The sequence below is a fragment of the Electrona antarctica genome, assembly GCF_951216825.1.
Source record: "Electrona antarctica genome assembly, chromosome: 15".
Taxonomy (NCBI): domain Eukaryota; kingdom Metazoa; phylum Chordata; class Actinopteri; order Myctophiformes; family Myctophidae; genus Electrona; species Electrona antarctica.
The window spans coordinates 8,482,883-8,503,220 of record NC_136796.1 but is presented as its reverse complement, the minus strand read 5'-3'; the positions used below and the strand labels follow the sequence as shown (position 1 = coordinate 8,503,220).

The window sequence follows — 20,338 nt, the reverse complement described above, 5'->3', positions numbered from 1 at the left end:
TTACCTACACAAGGGAATTTTTGCTTGAGTTTAGAAATTGTCCTGCAGCCCAGAGGACTCCAAAGTTCTTGTTGAATACATCTTCAACAATACAACAGTGGCAGCCATCACTGTTAAACAAAGCTTTATTGTTTTTGATGGGATATGTATCTTTATATTCAGGAGCCCCTGATTGTTAAGGGACCCGACAGCCACTTTGAATCCAGCACATACACATGTGGTAAGCTTGCAGGCTCAGCATTATGCCAAGACACAATGTGGAAAACCTGAATAGGGCATGCAAACCTTGCACCTTTGCGCCATTTTGAATGTGATAAGTCACTATACCTGGCCAACAGATGGGCATATACAGTATATAGCAGAACAGGGCATCAAAAGTATTAAGCCAACAATGTTACGAGCAAGCTTCAAAAACATTTGTCTTTTATTTGAAAACAAGGCACATTTACATGTTACTGTACATAAAAAAGGAACACGCCCTAATATATATATATATATTATAAAAATCACACCCGTGTGAACTGAGTGGTGTAAGGTCTGTCTGACGTAATGAAATCATGTCTGACGTAATGAAATCACACCCGGGTGAACAGGGTGAACATAGCAACCATGCTCATTTTTTCTGCACAAACAAAGCCAGTTGTAGGAGTGGTTTACACCACTCAAAAAAATCACACCCAGGTGAACATAGCAACCATGCTCATTTTTTCTGCACAAACAAAGCCAGTTGTAGGAGTGGTTTACATCACTCAAAAATGTTGCTACAGCTAGAGCATAACCTCAGTCTGTTATGCTGTATGCAGAAGGGTAAAAAGCCGCAGGTTCAGTCATCATAGCACATGGATTCTGAGATGTGCACACCGTAGGCTATTACGATCTTAATAACCAATATAACATGTTATGTTGTGTGTGTGTGTGTGTGTGTGTGTGTGTGTGTGTGTGTGTGTGTGTGTGTGTGTGTGTGTGTGTGTGTGTGTGTGTGTGTGTGTGTGTGTGTGTGTGTGTGAGAAAAGCGCGCGCGATGCATGTTGGCAATGTTTACAACTTTGGAACTTTGGAGTGGAGTTTGACCCAGTCAATGCAGAGTTAAGCTTGGCTATAGGTGGCTAACAACAAGGTTTGCCTGATGATTAGTCACTCTTGTGGCGTTTTCCCCTCTCCCCCTTCCATAAGGATATGTCCGCGTGGGAATATTAAATGATTAAATGACCGCGTGGTTGTTTGACACTGACAGACAGATGGAGCAGTAAGCAGGTAGGAAACAGGTCGCTACTCCAGTATGAATCGGTCCGTAATGTGAACGTAAAATCTGTTATAATCTCACATATGAGAGAGGGAGAGAGAATAGAGTTATTTAATATTTAGAGAGAGAGACTCAGAGACTCAGAGGAGGAGGCGGCAAGAGGAATGCGGTGAAACGTTTTTTTATTACCACAAATGACAACAAGCCTTCCATAATTTTAACGTTCTCTAGAGAAATGCACTCCACCAGGATGCTTTCCCTAACAATAATAGCAATGCATGCAGTAATATTTCTACAGCCATGAAATAATAGCATGGAATGTGATTACCAGTTGTACATCGTCTCTGTCTGTGGACTGGCATTTTTGCATATTATTTTTGAGAGCCTAAATTTATTTAATTTATTAATATGGGGCGGCAGAGTACAGCAGCCGCTTTGGAAATGCAAGGTTTCCAGGAGGTGCATACGTTGGTTAGACAACAGTCCGACAGGCATTAGTCCGACAACACCGCCACTCCCGACATGCGTGGCCGCTTACAACTAACCCGTGGCCGGTTAAAACTCACCCGTGGCTCCTGACATGTGTGGCAGGTTAAAACTAACCAGTGGCAGGTTAAAACTAACCTGTGGCTCCCGACATGCGTGGCAGGTTAAAACTAACCTGTGGCTCCTGACATGTGTGGCAGGTTAAAACTAACCTGTGGCTCCCGACATGCGTGGCAGGTTAAAACTAACCTGTGGCTCCTGACATGTGTGGCAGGTTAAAACTAACCAGTGGCAGGTTAAAACTAACCTGTGGCTCCCGACATGCGTGGCAGGTTAAAATGAACCCGTGGCGTCCTGTGAGTTTGGGTTTTGGGTAGGGTGTCGGACTAATGCCTGTCGCTGTCGGATTGTTAGTATGTCGAAACCAAACGCATGCACCCCGTTCCCAGTTCGATCCCAGGCTCCCCCAGAGTTAGTGTCAAAGTGTCCTTGAGCAAGACGCTGAACCCCTAATTGCTCTCGGTGAGCAGGTTGTTACCTTCATTGGATGGTTTCCTTTGCCATCGGTGTGTGAATATAATGCACAATCTATGTAAAGCGCCTTGGATAAAGGCGCTAAAAAATATATATATTATAATCATTTGAGAAACGCTCACGAAGCCCCTATTTGCTGGAGGCCCAGGTGATCACCTATATTATATCACCCTAACCCCTGCCCGAGCACCAGCTAAGGGTTATCACACAGTGACACAGAGCAAAATGTTTGGTGTTTTTAAGTCTGACACTGTTAAATGAACACTTAGGATTTGACTGTACAGTAGAGACCCGTACGGTACGTGCTCTGGCGCCACCTGGATCCGCGTCGACAATTAAATCATATGCTCGCCATCCGCCCAAATGAATTATTTATCAGAGAGATAGATTATCCACATGCTCACAACCGCCATCTGCCCAAATTAATTATTTCTCCGAGATATACATTTGCCACGTGCCCACAACCGCATGGATACAACTTATTAATGTGTTCTATGAGATGCTGGAATTGGATGCAAACATCTGTTTTTGCTGCATTGTAGGGGGAATGTACCAGGTAAATGCCAGCAAATCTCATTGGAACAGACAAGCCATATACAGTATATGTATTATGCTTAGATGATTTTGATTTATATTAGGACAAATTTGCACAACTGTGGCCGAAGAGGGGGGAGGCTTCACGTCCGCTTTATCGCTTGCTCATGATCAGAGCTTCTGTGCTCCGGACTGTATGACCGGAAGCATTTGACTGGGAATTGACAGAGTTGACAACTGTTCAAACTTTAAGCTCAACCCACTGCTGTATACCCACTGGTAATGAATAGCTCCTTCACTGCTTGCCCGTTGTCCAGTCAAACTGCCGAGCCAATATTTTAATCACCAATCATGTTGTCTTGTGTCTGTCTATCATATTTGGTAAAACTTTTAATTCTAATAACTAAGGACATGCCTGGTCCTCCTCTCATTTCTTGCACAAAGGTACTGTAATATTCCTAACGACACACCCATTATGCTACACCTTGTAAAATATATATGTTTACATTTTTTATTCAGCAGATTATAGGGAATTGACCCTGATATTGATGACTGGTTGATGGGAACACTGTATACCTTTTTGTCTTAGGAAGAATTACCTACACGAGGGATTTTTTGCTTGCGTTTAGAAATTGTCCTGCAGCCCAGAGGACTCCAGAGGTCTTGTTGTTCGTAAGTTGAATACATCTTCAACAATACACCAGTGGCAGCCATCACTGTTAAACAAATGTATTGTTTTTGATGGGTTATGTGTCTTTATATTCAGGAGCCCCTGATTGTTAAGGGACCCGACAGCCAGTCTGAATCCAGCACAGACACATGTGGTAAGCTTGCAGGCTCAGCATGATGCCAAGACAAAATGTGGAAAACCTGAATTGAGATCTAGGCTTTCGCCATAAACCGTGGTTGTCTATTTCAGTGAGTGGTCTGTGGTTTTAATTACCACAAATGACAACAAGCCTTCCATAATTTTAACGTTCTCTAGAAAAATGCACTCCACCAGGATGCTTGCCCTAACAATAATAGTAATGCATGCAGTAATATTTCTACAGCCATGAAATAATAGCATGGAATGTGATTACCAGTTGTACATAGTCTCTGCCTGTGGACTGGCATTTTTTGGGGCATTTTTGCATATTATTTTTGAGAGCCTAAATTGGAATAATAAACTGTTATTAATATGGGGCGGCAGAGTACAGCAGCCGCTTTGGAAATGCAAGGTTTCCAGGAGGTGCATACGTTGGTTAGACAACAGTCCGACAGGCATTAGTCCGACAACACCGCCACTCCCGACATGCGTGGCTGGTTACAACTAACCCGTGGCCGGATAAAACGTACATGTTTTAACCTGACATGTGTGGCAGGTTAAAACCAACCTGTGGCAGGTTAAAACTAACCTGTGGCTACCGACATGTGTGGCAGGTTAAAACCAACCTGTGGCAGGTTAAAACTAACCTGTGGCTACCGACATGCGTGGCAGGTTAAAACGAACCCGTTTTAACCTAAAAATGGACTAATGCCTGTCGCTGTCGGATTGTTAGTACGTCGAACCAAACGCATGCGCCCGGTTCCCAGTTCGATCCCGGGCTCCCCCAGAGTTAGTGTCGAAGTGTTCTTGAGCAAGACGCTCAAGGCTGAACCCGGGCCTAATTGCTCTCGATGAGCAGGTCGTAACCTTCATTGGATGGTTTCCTTTGCCATCGGTGTGTGAATGTAATGCACAATCTATGTTCGGATTTCGGGAGATTAGCCGAGTATCCGACAAACTCTAGCAGCAGGCGGGATTTACTAAAGAATTAACACGCATAGGCTAAACTAGGTGATCATAGGTATAACATCAGTGAACATAGGTTGTAGACTACCAGAGGTGAACATAGGTTGGTAGTGTTGAGCTAAATAGTACCAAGATCAACAGGGGCTAAACTCCTCACAGACAGATAGGAGAGGAACAGGCTATTAGGCAAAGATCCGGAGTACTGGATCCGTCCTGTCATGGGGAGGGAGAAACAAACCAGTGTGTATGTTGTATGGGTTTATGTTGTAATGAGTTAATAAAACCTTATAAAAGCACGTTGAGTTTGTAAAGAGAATCGATTATTGGAACATTTAGTTTAGCCTAAAAGAGTGTTAATTCTTTAGTAAATCCCGCCTGTTGCTAGAGTTTGTCGGATACTCGGCTAATCTCCCGAAATCCGAACAATCTATGTAAAGCGCCTTGGATAAAGGCGCTATATAAAACAATATATATTATAATCATTTGAAAAATGCTTTTTTTTTTGCACGACAAATTTGCATGACTGGCCGAAGTGGGGTGGAGGCTTCACGTCCGCTTTATCGCTTGCTCATGATCAGAGCTTCCGTGCTCCGGACTGTATGACACTGCTGTACCCACTGGTAATGAATAGCTGCTTGCCCGTTGTCCAGTCAAACTGCCGAGCCAACATTTTAATCACCAATCATGTTGTCTTCCAAAGTGTCTTGGGCAGGCTTTCTGGGAGCCTACGCAAGCGTCTGCCATCCACCAAGAGTACAGCTAGTCTGCCCAAGCATCTATTGTCCACCAGGATATCGCCAAGTCTACCCAAACACCTTGCTGGTCTCCCACTACCCAAGCACCTACGGCCAACCAATAGTTCAGCGTCAGCAAGTCTACCCAAGCACCTACGGCCAACCAATAGGTCAGCATCAGCAGGTCTACCCAAGCACCCACGGCCCACCAGTAGACCAGCAGGTCTACCCAAGCACCTACAGCCCACCAGTAGACCAGCAGGTCTACCCAAGCGCCTACAGCCCACCAGTAGACCAGCAGGTCTACCCAAGCACCTACAGCCCACCAGTAGAGCAGCAGGTCTACCCAAGCGCCTACAGCCCACCAGTAGAGCAGCAGGTCTACCCAAGCGCCTACAGCCCACCAGTAGACCAACAGGTCTACCCAAGCACCCACGGCCCACCAGGAGAGCAGCAGGTCTACCAAAGCACCTCTGGTATAATATGTGTTCCATGGGAAGCTATATTCCTTTCTAGAACAAGTGCTTGAATGTGTGTTCAATATCTCCTTCACAAATATCGTGTGTGTGTGTGTGTGTGTGTGTGTGTGTGTGTGTGTGTGTGTGTGTGTGTGTGTGTGTGTGTGTGTGTGTGTGTGTGTGTGTGTGTGTGTGTGTGTGTGTGTGTGTGTGTGTGTGTGTGTGTGTGTGTGTGTGTGTGTGTGTGTGTGTGTGTGTGTGTGTGCACGCGCGCGCGCGCGCGCGCGCGCGCCCGCTGCATAATACTTGTCTGTTATTTCAGCTGATCCCCGCCTTATCAATCCATTGAATGGTCAAGTTGTCATGAATTGTCAGTCACCCATTCGTCTGGGCCCAGTAGGTCCCTACTGGCCTACCAGGAGATTCTGGTAGGCGCTGTCAGCCAGTTCTATCGTTGACACCATGTTAATGCCTGTGCTGTCACGTGAGGGTTAGGGCTAACCCTAACCCTAACCCTAAACCTAACCCTAACCCTAAACCTGACCCCCTAACCCCCTAACCCTAACCCTAACCCCCTAACCCTAACCCTCACGTGACAGCACAGGCATTAACATGGTGTCAACGATAGAACTGGCTGACAGCGCCTACCAGAATCTCCTGGTAGGCCAGTAGGGACCTACTGGGCCCAGACGAATGGGTGACAATTCATGACAACTTGACCATTTCAATGGATTGATAAGGCGGGGATCGGGTGCAGCTTTTGAATGCTGACAGCAGACCAAGGAACTCAATTCTCTCATATGTTTTCCCCTCAGTCAAAAAAAACACTATGCCTTTTTGGCCAAATCTGGCACACTTTAACGCCACTCTGGTTAAAGGTTAAATGCCAGTTCTACTGAATTAGATAGCAGGCTGATTTCATGGACTATCAGGGTTTCTGCATGGTGTCTCGTAGACCTGAGGAGTAATAGTGAAGCCACGTTCTTGCTCCAATTTTCTAATAGACTGTCTTAGGGCTATTAGGACACTGTTGCACCAAACTTGGCACAAAAGGGTTAACAAACAGCAGTTCTTGGTTGTATAATAGAGAGATGTGAGATTAATAATAGATGGTGGCAGGGGGGCATGGTCTAGCCTGGCTAATAAGCCAGACCGAATCAGCCGTTGGCAAAAAAGAAATTGCCTGCCGGCGGATTACGGTCTGGAGAGGCTCAATTGTGTACGCCCATTTCCTACACCAGAGAACTGGTGTGGCCAATCGGGACACGGCATGCAATATGGGCGGGATTTGGTACAGTGACGTTCAATGCTTGAGACCTTTGACTGACAGTAGCTCTGACCAATTATGTCAAAGAGAAAATGTTTGAACCCGCCCCCCGGGAAACAAGATCCATACACATCATCTCCAGACTCAAATACCACACGACAGTGTGATTTGAGTCTGGCTTATTAGCCAGGCTAGGCATGGTCTACTCTAGGTGTTGTCTGCAGTTGGGGCAGATGGGAGTGGCTCTGCCATCTCAGCAGGTGCTCTTGCAGCCCATTGGGTAATTAGGTCGGGCTGGGCCCAGCGAAAGACCACACCCTCCTGCCACATGGATTGAATATGAATTGCCTTTACGCTGCCATGTTCAGGGCATGATGACACTCAGTCTCAATCAGGTGTAAGGCCTTCTGGACAGAGGATGTCTGGGCAATGTAGAGCCAGGTGCAGACAAAGGTTCAGAAGACATGGGAGTGTACAGCATGTAAAAGGTACAGGTTGCTGAGCTTGGACTGAGAGTCTCTCTCAATGTTTTGTGTGCGCTGTCTGCAAATAATCTATACAATGACAAGTGCCTCCTATTTGTTTTGGGTTAAGGGAAGTGATGCAAGTGATTTGGTGTGCCAAAACAAACTTGACTGAAGCCCTTTTTCTCTTTGGGGAGCATAGGTAATTCATTAACTTCCTCCAGCTGTTTCCAGGTCTTCCTTACTTTCTTTTCCCCTTTGGGTTCCAGGTTAAGGCCTGCCTGGTTGTGTTGGAGGATGGTTTCCTTAAACCAAGGTGTGCCCTATCCAGCCCCATTTCCTGTGTCTGATTTGTGTTTCTATTTGTTTTTGTCTGAAACATTTGGGGTAGAGGTTCTTCCTTGGCCTACTGGTTGTGTTTGCGTGCAAAGTTTCGTGACCCAATGACCTCTCCCACTTTCACTCACTCCTTTCTGCTTTCTCTCTCTCACTAACCACTGCAAAAACCTCTTTCTACCACACCAAAACCCCTCCAGCCCAAGGAAGTGGAGTAAAGAATCCAGTCCCTCCAGCCCAAGGAAGTGGAGTAAATAATCCAGCCCAAGGAAGTGGTGCAGAGAATCCAACCCCTCCAGCCCAAGGAAGTGGTGCAGAGAATCCAACCCCTCCAGCCCAAGGAAGTGGCGCAAAGAATCCAACCCCTCCAGCCCAAGGAAGTGGTGCAAAGAATCCAACCCCTCCAGCCCAAGGAAGTGGAGCAAAGAATCCAACCCCTCCAGCCCAAGGAAGTGGAGCAAAGAATCCAACCCCTCCAGCCCAAGGAAGTGGAGTAAAGAATCCAGTCCCTCCAGCCCAAGGAAGTGGAGTAAAGAATCCAGCCCCTCCAGCCCAAGGAAGTGGAGCAAAGAATCCAACCCCTCCAGCCCAAGGAAGTGGAGTAAAGAATCCAGTCCCTCCAGCCCAAGGAAGTGGAGTAAAGAATCCAGCCCCTCCAGCCCAAGGAAGTGGAGCAAATAATCCAACCCCTCCAGCCCAAGGAAGTGGAGCAAAGAAGCGTCCCTCCTCAACCCCTCCAGCACAAGGAAGTGTAGCAAAGAAACCAACCCCTCCAGCACAAGGAAGTGGAGCAAAGAAACCAACCCCTCTAGCACAAGGATGTGAAGTAAAGAATCGTCCCAGCTCAGCCCCTCCAGCCCAAGGAAGTGGAGTAAAGAATCCAACCCCTCTAGCACAAGTATGTGAAGTAAAGAATCGTCCCAGCTCAGCCCCCCCAGCCCAAGGATGTGGAGGTCCAGGACCTACATGTAAGTTCCCCATTCAATGGTCTCACAAAAAGACTATTCTGGATCAAACTTTGCGCAGCCTGTAAACAAAATGGTTGCACGCTGTGCACATACAATTACTTATGTACATTGTTCTGTGTTTGTCCGTAGAGAAGTTAACATACGATTGGAATTATAACATAATGTACTGTAGATATTATTTGTGTTTATTTTTCTATCTCAATCGTTTTGTTTTTATCATTTCAAAGCTACTGCTGAGCTTCCTGGTGGTGAAATGACAGCACAACAGCACACCAATGCAAAGCCTCCAACTGCAGTCTTCAAGCTGGAAGGTGTGTAGCCCTTTCCACACCTAAGCGCAAAACGGTCGACAGCCACGCACTTCTTAAGCTCTGCGCAGCTTAAATTCCGAGTTTTTAGACAGCTGGTGGATGGAAAAGAAGCTCCACCTCCGCTGACTTTTTGCACGGAGGAGAGCGTTTCCGGGAATCTGGCCGTCGCGCAAAAAGTCAGCGGAGGTGGAGCTTCTTTTCCATCCACCAGCTGTCTAAAAACTCAGAATTTAAGCTGCGCGCAGCCGAGAACGTGCGCGGCTCTTTCCATAGTGTGTGTGTGTGTGTGTGTGTGTGTGTGTGTGTGTGTGTGTGTGTGTGTGTGTGTGTGTGTGTGTGTGTGTGTGTGTGTGTGTGTGTGTGTGTGTGTGTGTGTGTGTGTGTGTGTGTGTGTGTGTGTGTGTGTGTGTGTGTGTGTCAGGAACAGACCTACTATAGGAGGAGCTAATAAGATACACAAGTAAGACGCGCGAACGCGGGAAGCGAACGCAGCTCGTAAATTGCAAAAACAACAATTAGAATAAATTACGTAATTTTGTAAGGTTTTTTTTAAGTTCTCTTTTTTTGTGTTTAAGTGTTTTTCTTAAGTTAAGTTTTTTTAAAGTTTCTTTCCTTTTAAAGTTTTTCCTTTTTTAAGTTTTTTTTTTAAGTTAAGTTTTTTTTAAGTTTTTCTTTCCTTTTAAAGTTTTTCCTTTTTAAGTTTTTTTTTAAGTTAAGTTTTTTTTTTAAGTTAAGTTTTTTTCAAGTTTTTCTTTCCTTTTAAAGTTTTTCCTTTTTAAGTTTTTTTTTAAGTTAAGTTTTTTTTAAGTTTTTCTTTCCTTTTAAAGTTTTTCGTTTTTAAGTTTTTTTTTAAGTTAAGTTTTTTGTGTGTGCGTTTTTCCTTTTTAAGTTTTTTTTTAAGTTAAGTTTTTTTTTAAGTTAAGTTTTTTTTTAAGTTAAGTTTTGTGTGTGTGTGTGTGCGTTTTTCCTTTTAAGTTTGTTTTTTAAGTTAAGTTTTTTTTTAAGTTACGTTTTTTTTTAAGTTAAGTTTTTTGTGTGTGCGTGCGTAAGTGCGTGCGTGCGTGCGTGCGTGTGTGTGCGTGCATGTGTGTGTGTGTGTGTGTGTGTGTGTTTTTGTGTGTGATACAGCTGCGCCCTCTGGTGGTGGGCGGGTGGTGTTACAGCGTGACACACACACAGACACACACACACACAGACGTGATCTGCTGGGTCTCATAGTAAATGCTCACTGCGTTCGCAATAACATGGATATAGCACCTTTCTTGGTAATCAATGTCGCTTTACAACAATACAAATAAAAGAGAAATGTTGTTAAAAAAAGCTCAAAACTAAGCAAAGAATTAAACAAACATCCAACTAAAGCTAAAAGGCAGAAAGGAGATTGTAATTAGTCAAGAAAAGTTTCTTGAGGACCTTGGTGGTGACACCGTATATTAGGAGGCTATTGCAGTAGTCGGGTCTGTATGTGGTGAAGGCATGGAGGAGTTTGGGAAAGTGTGGGACGGAAGCGGGCAATGTTGCGGAGGTGGAATGAGGCTGTTTTGGTAATGCACAATCTATGCAAAGAGCTTTGGATAAAACGTGCAAAATGTCATCAGTATACCAGGGGGCAGTGTGGGTGTTCGAGTGGATGAAAGCTGGTCCAGGTCGTGGAGCATGATAGTAGATGTTGACCAGATCAGTGGTGTAAGGGCCGATTCATACTCCTATTTTACTGCTGTTTCGGCGCTGTAGTGCCGAAATGATTTCGGCTCGTCAGAAATGTTCAGTAGCACCGAAGAGCCGACTTTAGAACGGTACCCGCCCCCCCCCCGAACCTCAAATGACGTCACATTGTAGGCTCTACAGCGCCGAACCGACTTTTATTCGGCTCTAAAATAGGAGTATGAATCGGCCCTAAGAGTGAAGCAGGAAACGGAGAGTGATGTTTCAGTAAACCCTAATCCATCTCGCCCTCGATTCTTTCCGCCGACCGATCGGTGCCGCAGTTCTTGTATTCTTTATTTTGTTTTACTAAGAATAACGTTAGAAATAAGTTTAGGGTTAGGCATAGTTTTACTGGGGTTAAGTTTAGGTATAGGGTTAGATTTAGGCATAGTTTTACTGAGGTTAAGAATAAGGTTAGATTTAACCGTTTAAGCATAATTTATTTAGGTTACTTTAGGAATACCAGGCCGTGCAGTTCCGCCTGCTGTACGCCTGGGGCGAGTTGGTAAATGGGTGACTTCCATATGTACCACTCTATCTGTATGCAGTAGCTTCATACTCATAGGCTAGCTCTGTCTGAACTTTCTCCTCGCCTTCAAAATTCGGTTGGTATACTCTTCCTTTAGGATTATCCCTACGGTAGTTGCCTACCCCACTTCTTCTCCAGTCCACTGCATGGTAGAACCGTTTGAACCCCCCTGATACTCATAGCCTTAGTAAATGAACATAATATGATGTATGAACACAGTCAAATTAACTTTAGAAATTATATTCCCAGGAAGACGAAAGCGAGGAAAAAGTAAAAAAAAACAAAAAGAAGGTAGAAAGGGGTGTTTCGGATGTGGACAGAAAGGACATCTGGCAATTAATTGTACAGCGAAAGCAGTTGAAGGTCCAGGACTTGCATGTAAGTTCCCCGTATCAAAACAAATGCTTGCATGCACTTTGTTCTATGTTTGTCCGTACAGATGTTAACGTACACTGTTGATCAGGTGAAGGAGAACTCTGTGTGGAATTATGTGCACATGAACGCACATGTGCCGACTCCCTTTCAGGACTCTGAAAGTTGTGTCATCTTGCGCTGTGATTGGCTGAAAGTTGTCATCTTGCGCTGTGATTGGCTGAAAGTTGTGTCATCTTGCGCTGTGATTGGCTGAAAGTTGTGTCATCTTGCGCTGTGATTGGCTTAAAGTTGTGTTGACTAGATTTCGAAGACATTTTGATGCTCTTGCTACTGAAATTATAACATAATGTACTGTAGATATTATTTGTGTTTATTTTTCTGGCTCAATCGTTTTGTTTTTATCATTTCAAAGCTACCGCTGAGCTTCCTGGTGGTGAAATGACAGCACAACAGCACACCAATGCAAAGTCTCCAACTGCAGTCTTCAAGCTGGAAGGTGTGTGTGTGTCTGTCTGTCTGTCTGTCTGTCTGTCTGTCTGTCTGTCTGTCTGTCTGTCTGTCTGTCTGTCTGTCTGTCTGTCTGTCTGTCTGTGTCTCTCTCTGTCTGTCTGTCTGTCTGTCTGTCTGTCTGTCTGTCTGTCTGTCTGTCTGTCTGTCTGTCTGTCTGTCTGTCTGTCTGTCTGTCTCTGTCTCTGTCTCTGTCTCTCTCTGTCTCTGTCTCTCTGTCTCTCTGTCTCTGTCTCTCTCTCTCTCTCTCTCTCTCTCTCTGTGTGTGTGTTCAAACCTCTATTAATTTGCATGTATTGTGTTACCATCTTGTTCTGCATACTCATATTGCTTTTTTGTTTTGTTCTTTTGTATTTTGTTGGCACAGCAGAGAAACCAGTAACATTTTGCGCACTACGTTGCCAGGTGATTATGAATATTATGAACATAATCTTGACATCATTACTACATTGTACTTTTTCTTGCCTCTTGCTATGATCATTTTAAACCTGTTGTGACTGTGGATCAGGTCTGCAGATTTGATACCACGTCGCCTTGTCAATTCTTTACTCACGTGAGGGGAGTTGAACACCAGCAGGTGAGACATATATTTTCATAAATTCACATGTTAAGATATTAATGAATTGACCTGAGCAGAACTTTCTGAGATGTGTCCAAATATATCTGTCTGTCTGTCTGTCCACAGAACATGAAGACCATCTTTGTGACGGAAGGTACTTTTTAAAAATTGAATACTTATTAGTCAGAAATGTAAACAGCACGTGGCACAGTACGGTATTCAATTCATCAACATTGCATAAAATAATTAACACAATAATGAATGCCATCAACAAATACAAACACCATGTGTACAAAAGAGATGGGGAAATTACATTTACCTCTCCTTTTTTCAGGCCAATTTTGAAACACTACAGTAACGGTCAAGCTACACCAGGCTTTTCTCGCGCGTTTACCCTAAACGCGCGGCCCGCGCGTGCGTTTTTTAAAATAGTACTGGACCTAAATTAAACGCACGCGCGGGGGTAAACGCGCGCGTTTTGTGCTCGAAAAGCCTGGTGTAGCGTGGCCGTAAGGCCTGTTTTCTCATGGTCTGTTGTTAACCACATGTGACATTAATGCATCTTGTTTATTCTTTACCCTCTGTTCTACAATCACAGCAGATGAACTGGATGGACGAGGTATGATTTATAATTATTATTCAGAAATAGTGGAGTGCTGCTTAACCATTTAGACCTGAGGCCGATTCTAACAACACCACCTAAAGGCTAGTTTCTGAAAACCTTCAAATTCTTCTTCTTCTTATTAATAATAATAATAACAACAACAACAACATTATTATGTTGCTACATGTATAGCAACAACTAATGAGACACAGAGGTAGCACCCGGAATGAAAGGTATAATTAACAACGTATAGGTTGCAACAGGTCTAAATGGGTTAAACTAGCAGACAATCATATCATTATGTTGTCATTGACTGTAAGCTGTAAAGCTCAATTGATGCTTGTTTTTTATCTCAGTGGTCTTCAACAGTAATATCTTCAATAAATGCCACTACATCAAGAATAAAAAGCGGACTGAACCAGCCATCGGTGAGCTGGGCTGCATTATCTGTCATCGTTATAAACATTATGTTGATGCCATTCAAGACCTACATTGACATGGCCTATTTTAATGAACCGTTTGAACAGCATTGTGAACAGCATTTTCTTTGGGCAAGGTCTTCTTCACATTGTGACGTGTATCTGCACCCGGCAACGGACAGAGGGCAATGGTTTATGCATATGCCTGGTTTGCCGAAGGATGTTCAATGCCTCCGCCTTCAAAGCCCATCTGATTCATCCAGGACACATCAAGCAGACTCTGGTGAGTCTGTTGATTCTATTCAGTGTGGGTTCCATTGAACTGTATGTTTTGATTTGGTGAGCTGAGTACAATTGTGATTTGAAGTCTATACCACGGTTCTTCAACGTCAAGGACCCCTTAGCTGAGCAGGGGCCCCCACTACATATTGTAAAACTGCAGTTGCAGATTACACTTTTTCATAGATTCTATAGATAGATAGCTTCCTAGACTTGTTTGACAGCACTATCGTCAGTGTTAAGTAAATTATAGTTTGTTGACTTATTTTGTCATTAATATGTTGGACTGGTCTCTAATGTGTATGTTCAGACATTTAACCACCCATTCTGGGCGGGAACCCCTTTTGGTGTTTTACCCCTTCTGGATGGGAAGGGTTTTTTTAATGCACAAGATGAGAAATAAAAAGTACTTGAGAAAAAGTCTGGTCTGATGGGAAATGTATTCCACAATTAAGATGTATACAAATGATGAAGTCACAACCTCTCGTCGGGGCCACATGAAATAAATGCACAATACAACGAGTATATGAGTCCACAAAATCAGCAAAAAGGGTGGATCCTAACATGACAGGTTCTGAGTTACTGGGCAACAAGCCATTGAAGTACCGGTTGAAACTAGTCGCTTGACTGGCCCATTGATAGATGTAGCAATGTCGCGACCCTGATAAGGTAAACCCTGAGAAAGTAAGAGTTGCTGAGCGAGAATTATTTACACCCAGCATCTGTGCCCGTACTTCTCAAAAGTCCTCTTGACATTGCTTCCTTGACAAAGGCGTGCTCCCTAAAGACAGTTATTAGCATTGGAATTTGAGAACAACATGTTAAACAGATGAAAAAATAAAGGGAATTGTATATGAACGTGTAGAGAATATTATATTCTCCAATCAGGTTCTGTACAGTTTTTCAGAAAACTTAGGTCAGGATTTAGAAGGCGTTTTTTTAAATTGCCCTCCAAAAAGTCCAAAACGGGTTAAACGCTCAATACTAAAAACATGGCTCCATACTGGCTGGCTGGCTGGTTGGCTTTTTATTTTTTGCCTCTACAGATGTGATTTTATCTGCTGTCTGCACAGCCCAGTGTGGATGCAACAAGGAGTGAACCCAAGAGTATTTATACAGACCGTGGCAGTCACGGGGCTATTTGTGAGAACCTTACGTGTAGCTAACATAAGGTGTACAGATACATAAGGTTACAAGTTCATCAAGATATAGACATCAGAGAGAGAGCGGAGGGGCCCCATCGTCAGTGGCGTGCACAGATAGACACTAGGGGGTTGCGCACCCCCTGCCCTTTTGGCAATGTGCCCTTTTGAAAAAATAAAACGTTTTTTTCTTTTTTTCTACAGTGTACACTGTACAGTATGTGGACCATGGTGACATTGATCAATTATTGATAAAAAAAGCTTCTAATATATTATTTAGGCCCCACAATCTATAAATCTCACACTATTAAGGCAACCGGCCGGTTCCACGCGTTGCACAAGGTGCCCTTTTTTTCACTTGAGCACCTGCCCCTCTAAATGTCTGTGCACGCCACTGCCCATCGTATCTTCATGGGCCTCTTTGTGGTAACAAGCTTCCTGCGGGTACTTCCTGTACACCGTGCCCTGCAGTACCAGAGAACACAGAGAAGCACGGACACCTAACACCTAACACCTAGCATCATGTAGCATCAGGGAGTCTTAATAGTCTCTGTAGCTGATGGGTGCAGATGCTTGAAGATCAAAGGCAATATCCTCACGCGTTTCATGAAATAAAGAAACTCATAAGACACTTTACACAAGAGAGTGCAGATATTCCCTTTTTTTCCAACTTTCTATTTGTTCTTTTTGATTCAATGTGTGCTCTAGATGCACCAGGGTCCTGCACGATTACCGTTTGGCTGGAAGGGAAAAGAGATTACGCAGGACCTCAAATCTTTGGCCTGGGAGGAGGAGAACGCTCAGGGACCTGAACACATGATGCTGAAGGTAAAATGGCAAACATAGCATGGCCACCAGCTCAGTGGCCTTGTGGTTAGAGTGTCCGCCCTGAAACTGGGAGGTCGGGGTTCGATCCCTGGCCGGGTCATACCAAAGACTGTAAAAATGGGACCCAATGACTCCCTGCTTGACACTCAGCATCAAAGGGTTGGATTGGGGGGTCAAATCTACTAATCAAATGATTCCCGAGTGCGGCACGGCTGCAGCTCACCGCTCCTTGGCTGCGGCTCACCGCTCCAAGACATGGGTCAAATGCGGACAACTGCGGTAACGTGTGTGACAAATCGTACGACTTTTGACTTTGACTTTACATAAGGATTGTGATGTACTGCAGTAAGTCTGTAAAACTTGACACCTTCATTTTGACCTTTTTCCAGATAATTGATCTCCCCAGCAGGGCTTTTCACATGCTGACTGGTGACTATCGGCAAGGTGAGTCATGTGTTATGTAAATGTATTCCACTGTTTGTCTGTTTTCCGTTTTGTGTTTCTTTGTGAGGACTGCGGATGAAAATTAGCAACTGTGCTAAATCCGGTGTATTTACGTCCATGTGACGTCCATTAATATGCATTGTCCTGTCCAAATAAAGTAAAGTAGTACTGGCCATGTCATCAAACATATCGGAGCTATATCGTGGAGTAGCCTGGCCCAGCCAGCGTGCTTTCTGATCTAGAGGGGTGGGCGCGCATGGAGCAAGCGCTGGAGAATATTTGTTCACCGATCGCCTGGCCCTGCCCCCCACCGCCCCTCCCCTCCCTGGATAAAACTTACGTCACCATTCTTTTGAGCGATGCCTCTCTGCACTGTAGTTGACTCCCACTCCTAGACCAGGAAATGTATCTCGTCCCAGACTTTCATTTTTTGAGCCGATGTGAACGAAAATAAAAGCCTCGGTACCGTGTCTAATCGGTCTTAAACTGTCTAATGGGTTTCTAATGACTCTAGTCTGCAGGATTCTTGATGAGAACTTCAGCTTTGACTGGACATATGAAGGTTAGTGTATTTAATATAAGTCTTGCCTCTCGTTCATTATCTAAATAATGTTTGCGTTGTTTTAAAATGACATGAACTGTGTTTTCTGTGTACGCATAGTTCCAAAGATTGTCACACTTGATGAGCTGCAGAGCAGCCTCAAATATCCTCAGCTGGGTGAGTGCCACACTAATTACCTCTGCCACCCTCTAGGACCCCTGAGGGTCACTTTAAGGAACACTGGTCTTGATTATTTTTGTCCAATTGTCTCTGTACATGTCTTCTTCTTTCCCTGCCAGGCCTGCAGTTTCTAGTTCAACACAAATCTGACTTAGGACCGTGGAGGTTTCTATGTTTACTCTGTGAGAAGGACCTGGAAGCATGTGAATTCTCATGCCACGTATACGGTTTTGAACATGTCTCAAACTTTCTGGTGAGTACGTACCAATAGGCCTATCTCACAGAATTTCCCCGCCCCCTTAATACGCCCCCTTTCCGCGTTAGTGGTGATAGCGTGACGTCACTCCATAGACACTACATGTTAACAGAGGTAATTTAAGAAGTCTACAACTTTTGTTTTCTCAAGGTAAGGTTTGTTCTATCTGTTCGAGCTGATTTACCATCTTGTTTGCTTCATAATAATATTGGTCTGTCACATTTTTACATTAGGAAATGTACTTAGATTCTCCAGAGAAAAAAACGTGTAAATGCTAATGTTAAATGACACCACTATCTACTGGAAGGGGGCGTGGAAAGGGGGCTGTGAGATAGGCCTATAAAGGGCCACATTTCTCCTTCTGTAACTCTTTTTTTTTTAACTATAACTAAGAGGCATTTCCACAATGATTTTGATTGATTGCTTGATTTAGAGTAGGCTTTTTACCCTTGTATCCTCCCAATTTGGAGTTATGCCAATGTACAGAGCCCAAATTACACATGTGCTGAAATCAGTGGTCAAAGGCGTTGACTTGACCCCTGTGCTCAGCTGTACTAACAAATATGAACAAATACGGTAAAAAGTGCATGGTGGATAATACACATGTGTGGAGGTCACTTGTGGTGTGGAAGAGAAAATGGTTCCTAAAACAGATAGTCCCAATCCTTGATTCTGATTGAGTCCGGTGCTAAACTACTCTGACGTACAGAAGAGTCCGCTTGTTTCAGTATCACTGTGCCTACGTCTTGATTTATTTTTTCCTATGTTGGAGAGCTCCTTTTCCTCCTGTGTATGTGCAAGGTTTTGCAAATGACTAAAATATGGGAGATGCATAATGTGGTGGAGAAAATCACGATATCAGCAACAAGAGTTTAATTAGACGTATTTTATTTAGCAAGCGAAAGTGTCTCTCTGTGGAGGGTTCAGCACATATTAGCTCTCTCCCAACTGTGTCAGGGAATGAGTTACGGTTAAACAGACGTCTTCCAGGCACAATGTAGTGCTCAGGCAGTTTACATACAGCCCTTCAAATCTACAGGCCTCATAAATATACAGTATGTGAATACTCATAGCCACTGTACATGCATACAAACCATAACAATAAACCACTCAGTGCATCAAAGTAACCTCCATTCATTTGCACAACATCTTTGCTTGTGGCTGGCTCTAAAGCAGACTACTTTTTATTATTATAAAGAGTATCTTTGAAAAACGAAGAAGAGAGACCCGCACACTGTCAGAAACTTGCCAGACAATGGGACAGACAATGTCCTGATGAAGGTCTAACGACCGAAACGTCGACTTAAGAAAAGACCAACATTTTTTGGCAAGCTTCTTTTTTTTTAAAGATTTGTTTTTGGCTTTTTGCCTTTATTGATAGTTAATAGTGAAGACAGACAGGAAAGAGGGAGAGAGAGAAGTGGAGAGACATGCAGCACAGGTCGTCATGAACGGGACTCGAACACGCGACGCGCTGTCAGGCCAGAGCCTCTTTGTTTTTCAACGATACTCTTTTTAATATATGCACTATTGCCCTACGCACCTGTCACCAACCTTTTGAGGTGTGCATCAGCCTTTTTCTATGAAATTCTTATTATAAAACGATTGTAATTGGAACGTGTCTATGAGTTGTTATAATTTGTGTGTGTGTGTGCGTGTGTGTGTGTGTCCGTGCGTGCGTGTGCGTGCATGCGTGCGCAGACAAAAGCCCACCCAGGCTCACTGGATTCTGAAGCAAAGGAAAGCCCTGACAAGTTGCTGGACTTGGCAAAGCAGGCAGCGCAAATCCACTCTTCTGGTTGTATACAGGTACACTGCTACACAACAAGTACACTATACATCAAGTACACTCTAGATGCTGTACATCAAGTACACTACACATGACGATGTCATGAATTAAATGCAGAAATCTGTTCTAAATTTATTTCAACATATACTTAATCTCTGTATTTTCTATCTTACAGAAAGTAACACTGAGCATCCCCATATTTCCATATACCTATAAGAACGGTGAGTGTGGTTATGGGCAGGAGAGAAAGTTGTCAGATCGTTCACGTTGCTGTTTGCATTCAAAATAGTTATCCAAAAGATACTGTATGCTCGGTAGAGCACAGATCTCCACCTACAGTAGGTGGCAGGATTTGCAGACTTTTTAGCACCATGATGTCCCCTTTTGGCCAGTAGAGCTTCATGACACATGTGACCAGTTAATCAGTTCTTCCTGGGTGACATAATGAACAATGACAATGTATGTGAGAAATCCCACTCCCCTCTACTAATATTGGTAGTTTTAATCAAACTAATGGTGCATTCGTGAAATGGTTTTTCCCTTAGATATTTGTGAGATGATAATCATATGTTCAATTATTTCACAGAACATGTTTGTTTACACTTAGCATTGGCATTTTAAGTGTTAAATTACATCCCTAGAGGCTCTCTCACAGTGTACAATAATTGTATAATAATGTAGCTACACATGTCTGTTCCAGCTGTCACGACCCTGCAAAGGAAAAAGAAGTTTGAGGGTAAAGGAAAGCTTATTCCTGTTTTACCAGTGCGAGAGAAATTGGGTAAGTCATGTGAAATATTTTTCGTCCAGACAAACTGAAATGCTTTTGTCTTTTAGTACTAATTTTCTAGCCTGGCTAATAAGCCAGACCGAATCAGCCGTTGGCAAAAAAGAATTGCCTGCCGGCGGATTACGGTCTGGAGAGGCTCAATTGTACGCCCATTTCCTACACCAGAGAACTGGTGTGGCCAATCGGGACACGGTATGCAATATGGGCGGGCTTTGGTACAGTGACGTTCAATGCTTGAGACCTTTGACTGACAGTAGCTCTGACCAATTGCGTCAAAGAG

General features: G+C 43.8%; 1 protein-coding gene across 1 annotated transcript in view; it reads left to right on the top strand.

The window, feature by feature from the left end:
* LOC306938735 (uncharacterized protein) overlaps positions 1-20,338 on the top strand; it is a 55,103-nt gene that overhangs the window by 20,464 nt on the left and 14,301 nt on the right. Inside the window, exons 16-23 of the mRNA XM_079523002.1 lie at positions 3,387-3,469; positions 3,564-3,621; positions 5,272-5,781; positions 8,031-8,080; positions 15,939-16,058; positions 16,448-16,502; positions 17,164-17,220; positions 19,969-20,049. Coding sequence (XP_079379128.1) covers positions 3,387-3,469; positions 3,564-3,621; positions 5,272-5,781; positions 8,031-8,080; positions 15,939-16,058; positions 16,448-16,502; positions 17,164-17,220; positions 19,969-20,049 — 1,014 coding nt within the window. The remainder of the gene's footprint in view (positions 1-3,386; positions 3,470-3,563; positions 3,622-5,271; positions 5,782-8,030; positions 8,081-15,938; positions 16,059-16,447; positions 16,503-17,163; positions 17,221-19,968; positions 20,050-20,338) is intronic.